The following is a 6,293-nucleotide window of genomic DNA, read 5'->3' on the forward strand; positions in this document are numbered from 1 at the left end:
GCCTCAACCTCCCAAGTAGCTGGGACTACAGGCACCCACCACCATGCCTGGCTAATTTTGTTTTTGTATTTTTAGTAGAGACGGGGTTTCACTGTGTTAGCCAGGATGGTCTCAGTCTCCTGATCTTGTAATCTGCCCACATCAGCCCTGCAAAGTGCTGGAATTATAGGCATGAGCCACTGCGCCCAGCATCTAATGTGTACTTAATCTTAATATTTCCACTAACAGCAAAAAAAAAAAAAAAAAAGTTTAACTGTGGGTTTAGATACCAACTCTTGATACTGTGCATCTTTAAACAGGTTGTCATATTAAAAGTATAAAATTTAAAAGATGCATATTTTTATCTTTAGTGTATACGGTTCTTTGAGACACAAGACATATAAATGTGTATGTGTATGACTTGCTGCCTCCGTGGTTATCTTGAGATGAGTAATCTGTTTCCAGACCTTACTGAGATGCCAAGCAGTGTGACTGTGACATGCGTTTTTTTAACAGCCTCACGGACTGAAAAGTTGGGTGGCCACTGACCTGGCACTGTCCCTGCCACTCCACACTCACTCGGTGGTGACCGGCTGCCCTGGGGATGGTGGTGTGGCAAGTGTTTGCCAGGCTAGTGTTGCTGTTCGACACCTTCCTGCCTGTCTTACACTGTCCACTTTTAAGCATTGGTAGCAGTGTACTTTCTACAAGTTTTTAAGGTGGGAAACTAGAAAATATTCACTTTGTAATTAAATCTGGATTAGTAAAAATAGGAATGAAATCTGAAATTACCCTGTCTTTTTTTTTTTTTTGGTACAGAGTCTCGCTCTGTTGCCCAGGCTGGAGTGCAGTGGCGCCATCTTGGCTCACTGCAAGCTCCACCTCCCGGGTTCACACCATTCTCCTGCCTCAGCCTCCTGAGTAGCTGGGACTACAGGCGCCTGCCACCACGCCTGGCTAATTTTTTTGTATTTTTAGTAGAGACGGGGTTTCACCATGTTAGCTAGGATGGTTTCGATCTCCTGATCTCGTGATCCACCCGTCTCGGCCTCCCAAAGTGCTGGAATTACAGGTGTGAGCCACTGTGCCCAGCCCTTTTTTTTGTTTTTTGAGTTTTTTTGGAGATTGGTCTCACTCTGCTGCCCAGGCTGAAGCGCAGTGGCGCAGTCTTAGCTCACTGCAGCCTCCACCTCCTGGGCTTAAGCGATCCTCCTGCGTCAGACTCCCAAGTAGCTGGAAATACAGGCACGTGCCACCACACCCTGTGAATTTTAGCATTTTTTTTATAGAGACAGGGTCTCACCATGTTGCCCAGGCTGGTCTGGAACTCCTGGGCTCACATGATCTTCCCGTTGCAACCTCCCAAAGTGCTGGGATTATAGATGCGAGCCACCATACCTGACCAGCCTCGTCTTTTGCATATACTCAGTACGTAAATGTGTAAAGTTTCCTGGCAGAGTTCATTTCTACAACAGCTATCCGTGTGGGAAGAGGGGTTCTCACCTTAGGTGTGTGAGTTGCTGAGCAGGTGAACACGGCCCTCTCACCACGTGCTGGAGGGTGCCAGTGAACACGCAGGCAGGGCTCTGAGCCTGCATTGCTAAGGGCAGCCAAGGGATTCTGGGAGTCCATCAGAGGCCGGCCTTTGAGAATTGTGTTCAGTAACAGAAAAGGCTCCAGACTTGGAAACTGCCAAAGGGTGGCCCAGGTTCCTGCTTCAGGATGACTCCAGAAAAATGGTGAGACCTGGGCCTGCAGTTTTGCTGCCTCGTTCTATGATACAGTTTATCTTGAATTTCAAAAGTTAATACTCTTAAGAATTCAAACAGCTGTCCTTTGCAGTCCGTATCTTATTGCTTACTTTCTGTTAACTTGTGTGGGCTGCCCTTGAATGGGGGAGGACTAGGCCGGGCTGTGTCTCATTCTGCCACATCTCATTTTGCCCAATTGCTAAAAACGGGAGGCGCTTAACGCCCAGGTTAGCTGAGCAGAGTCTAGCCTTGTGGAGTGGAGTTACGGCTTGTCTTTCTCTGCAGAGTGGAGTGTGGGATTTGGGGCAGAGCCGTGTGGGGCCAAGCAAGGTGGAAGTCCTGCTTCTTCAGGCCAGGAAAGTGGGGACAAGGTTTGTTTTCCATTTTGCTAAAGGCTACCAATCTGTATTCTCTCTTTTGCAGAACCGTGGGTACCGATGGATGTGGCCGAGAGCCCTGAACGGGATCCTCGCTCTCCAGAGGATGAAGAGCAGCCACAGGGGCTCTCGGACGATGACATTCTGAGGGACAGCGGGTCCGATCAGGATTTGGACGGGGCGGGGGTGAGGGCTTCTGATCTGGAGGATGAGGAGAGTGCAGCCAGGGGGCTGAGCCAGGAGGAGGAAGATAACCACTCCGACGAGGACCGGGCAAGTGAGCCTAAATCCCAAGAGCAGGACTCGGAGGTGAATGAGCTGAGCCGGGGCCCGACCAGCCCCCCCTGCGAGGAGGAGGGGGACGACGGGGAGGAAGACAGGACAAGCGACCTTAGGGACGAGGCCTCCTCAGTCACCAGGGAGCTGGACGAGCATGAGCTAGACTACGACGAGGAGGTCCCCGAGGAGCCGGCTCCCGCCGTCCAGGAGGACGAGGCCGAGAAAGCGGGGGCTGAGGATGAGGAGGAGAAGGGCGAAGGCGCTCCCAGGGAGGAGGGGAAGGCTGGTGTTCAGAGCGTGGGAGAAAAGGAATCCCCAGAGGCTGCCAAGGAGAAAAAGAAAGAGGACGATGATGGAGAGATCGATGACGGGGAAATAGACGTGAGTATGATGGGGCAGAGCGTCGCAGGGCGTCCTCCCAGCGCCTGACACAGGCCAGTGCCGGGAAGGAGGGACTCCGTGCGGGACAGACGTAGTGATTTTCTTACCAGGGATGGAGCAGGAGAATGAGAGGCTTGTTCTGGGGTCAGTCCCATAGTGACTGGAAAGGAAGAATGAGAATCGAGAAAGAATCGGAAATCAAGAATGAGAATAGGCAGCTCCGGAAGCTGCCAGCAGGGTTTCCATGGCCCTCGGCCGGCCGGCTGGTGGGATTGTTTGGGTTGTAGTAGAAGACCTAGCACCCAGTGTTTTTAGGTTCTAGGAGTGAAGGGGTAATGTCTTCCCTTGTCTTTGCCGTCTTCAAGTGATACTCGAGTTAGCTCTCAACCAGAAACCGCGTGGGTTTCCACTCTTGTCAGGTTTTTGGACTGAAAAGAATGAGGAAAGTTTCCATCTGGTTGTGGATGTTCTTCTAGGCATTCTTACGCTGGCCCTAGAGCCTGACCTCTGGAGAGGGCACCAGCTGGGCCAGGCCTCTTTGGAGGGATCCCTGAAAAGACCGTGGTGGGCACCTCAACTTCTGACAAAGTCAGCACACTTTTTTGTACGTGAAATTAATGTGGCCTTCAGGTTGAGGGGAAGGTAGTACTATCTGTGATCCTAGATCTGGGTAGATGGGGTTTTCCTGGCAGTTGATGCCATTGGAAAAATTATGAGTGTTTCCAGAGAAACGGCCCAAAGTCCTCCTGAGTGATACTTTCCAGAGCTATTGAACTCAAAGGAGCTGAGCAAGGGGCGGAGCAGTTGAACTGAATTGGGTGGTGGTGGTGGTGGTGGTGGTGGTGGCGTTTTTGTTTTCGAAGGATCCCAGGGAAGGGGGTTCTGCTTACTGGGAGTCATTACAGTGAAAAGGTGTCTGCAGAGAGTATTTGTCTGATCTCATGGTCTGGGTTGAGGCAGGTAAAGGTTGCCAGTTAGATGTGTAACCACAAGTTTGCCTTGAGTGCAATGCTCCTTTTCTTTTTTTTTTTTTTTTTTTTTTTTTTTTGAGACAGAGTCTACTCTAACCCAGGCTGGAGTGCAGTGACGCCATCTCAGCTCCGTATATAGCCTCTGCCGCTGAGGTTCAGGCAGTTGTCCTGCCTCACTCTGCTGAGTAGCTGGGATTGCAGGCACCTGCCACCACTGGCTAATTTTTGTATTTTTGGTAGAGATGGGGTGTCGCCATGTTAGCTAGGCTTGTTTCAAACTCCTGACCTCAGGTGATCCGGCCATCCCAGCCTCCCACGGTGCTGGGATCACAGGTGTGAGGTACCACGCCCGGCAAGTGCCATGCTTCTCCAGTAGCATGTTGGTGTGCGTGCTCTCAGTCCACGTTTGGATGTGACTTTTTGGCCATAGCTGATAGCTGTGACAGTGCTCAGTAATTTATAGGGTTTGAAGTATTGCTCATCTAACTTTATGGGACATATGTGTGCCTACAAGCTTAGAGTTTTAGATGTTTCATTTTTTCACAACTAAACGTAGGAGGTGGTCTACTCAGCTAGTGCTTTTTTTTTTTTTTTTGCAAGAGGAGAGCTACCCCAGGGCTGGCAGAGGGAAAGGAGACACAGTGAGATTCAAGTTCATCAATTTGGGTGAACTGGTTGGGTTGAGGATGCCCATGAGTTTGAGTTTTTGGTGTCCTGGGATAATAGCCCTGTCTACAGACCACCACTGGGAGTGCAGCAGGCCCTGCACCCAGGGCTCTGGCATGCTCCAGTTCCTCTTAAGAGGACTGGCTGTGGACCCTGAAGTCTTGGGGGAGATTCATCAGACAGGTCAAGGGTCCCCATAGTGGTCCTGAAATGCCATGTCTGCGGGGCATACTGTGAGTTCTCGATGGTGCACCATGTGTGCGGACGGTGCGGTAGATGGGCTGAGCCCAGCTGGCCTAGAGAAGGGCCCTGGCTGCCAAAGGCCTGGATGTGCTGGTTTTCCCTAGACACAGCGCATGGAAGAAAACGCTGTTTGCCATTTTTGCCCACCTAGACCCTGCCTGCCCTGCTTGGCAGCATCTTGTGAGGGGACCCACAGTTGAAAACGGGGTGCTGCTGCGGAAACCCCAGCACAGCTCCCTCAGCAACCAGGGAGGCAGGTTCCCTCCCACAGCACAGACGGCCTCCAGTGCCCCGCATTCCCCACAGGTCTGTGCTCCTGGACACCAGCACAGGTGGACCTTGCTGTGCCACATGCTGAGTGTGACTGGGCAGAGCAGAGTGCGCTCCTGTTGTGGGGGCAGCAGGCCTCTGCCCAACACGGGCAGTGCTGTGAATGCTGCGTTCAGCCCCTGTGAGAGCACATTTGACTTCAGGCCCCTGGGTTGCTTGCCCCAGGGGCTCCCGTAGCCTCCTCTTGTTCCCACACCCAGCGGTGTCTCAGGCTCCTCCATCCTTTATGTGTCAGCCTCAGCATTTGAGTAGGCTGTTTCTCTGTTGCCCCTGCCTGTCCATCGTGGCACAGGTTCGTGTGTGTGTGTGTGTGTGTGTGTGTGCGCGCCTGCTGCTTCCCCTACTCCCAAGAACATGTTTCCTAAGACTGGGGGCTACCTGGCTAGTTCCCCTGTCTCCCTGGGGCCTGGCACATGGTGAGCAGCTAGTCAATGGAGGAATCCCACTTGCCCGGGGCACACTGAAGGTGAGAGCCTTTGTAACGTGAAGCGGCAGTGAGTGGAAAGTCACACTCAGGAGCCCGTCACAGATGGAGGGGAGTTCACGTGAGCAGCATCAGCCCTCCACCCTGCGGGAAGGACCCAGCAGAGGTACGCGCCACGCCATCCTGTGCATGAAGGGCTGCCAGTCCGGCTCCTTCCAGCTTTTTCCTCCTCTTGGGCCCAGTTCCAAGCCTGTCGTCCACTCTTGTATCTCTGTTGCATCTCCACCAAGCATACCTCCTGTGCCTGCCTCTCTTTCGCGGAGGCCCTGCTGCATTCCTCACCGCACCCTGCTCCCTTCTCTGTCTCTGGCTGTGTTTCTCTGATGGACTGGGAGCCCTGGGGTGCGCTGGGTCCATGAGCAGTCGGCTTCCCACCAGGCCTTTGGCTAAGTCCCCTTTCCTTTCAGTCCCTGGAAAGCAGCCTCTGCGTGTGTTGGAAAGTGTCCTTTCTAGAAGGCCTTTTTTCTCGTTGCCTTCAGGCAGAGCCCTGGTGTCAGGTCAACTACCGGGATGTTTCTCTGTGGAAGAGGTGTGCTCTTTGGCCTGTACCTTCGCAAATGGATGTTTCGGAGGCCTTATAGCATTCCACATCCCAGCAGGATCTTACCGGCCCAGTTGGGAGAGGGGCTGCTCCGCCCAGAGGCTCTTGTGGCCTGCCCCTTGGCACCCTGGTTTACTGGATGCCAGGAACAACTGAGTGGCAAAGTCTAGAGAGCCATTTGATTCAGCATTCTCTTTTTTTTTTTTTTTTTTTGAGACGGAGTCTCGCTCTGCCGCCCAGGCTGGAGTGCAGTGGCCGGATCTCAATCCAGTCTTCTTTCCACTTCCCCAT

General features: G+C 52.7%; 1 protein-coding gene across 1 annotated transcript in view; it reads left to right on the top strand.

Moving 5' to 3' along the window:
• The first annotated feature begins 2,155 nt into the window (after positions 1 to 2,155).
• ZC3H18 (zinc finger CCCH-type containing 18) overlaps positions 2,156 to 6,293 on the top strand; it is a 60,298-nt gene continuing 56,160 nt past the window's right edge. Inside the window, exon 1 of the mRNA XM_011972445.1 lies at positions 2,156 to 2,767. Coding sequence (XP_011827835.1) covers positions 2,168 to 2,767 — 600 coding nt within the window. The 5' untranslated portion in view covers positions 2,156 to 2,167. The remainder of the gene's footprint in view (positions 2,768 to 6,293) is intronic.

The sequence above is a fragment of the Mandrillus leucophaeus genome, unplaced genomic scaffold (assembly GCF_000951045.1).
Source record: "Mandrillus leucophaeus isolate KB7577 unplaced genomic scaffold, Mleu.le_1.0 Scaffold10, whole genome shotgun sequence".
In the NCBI taxonomy this organism is placed as follows: Eukaryota; Metazoa; Chordata; class Mammalia; order Primates; family Cercopithecidae; genus Mandrillus; species Mandrillus leucophaeus.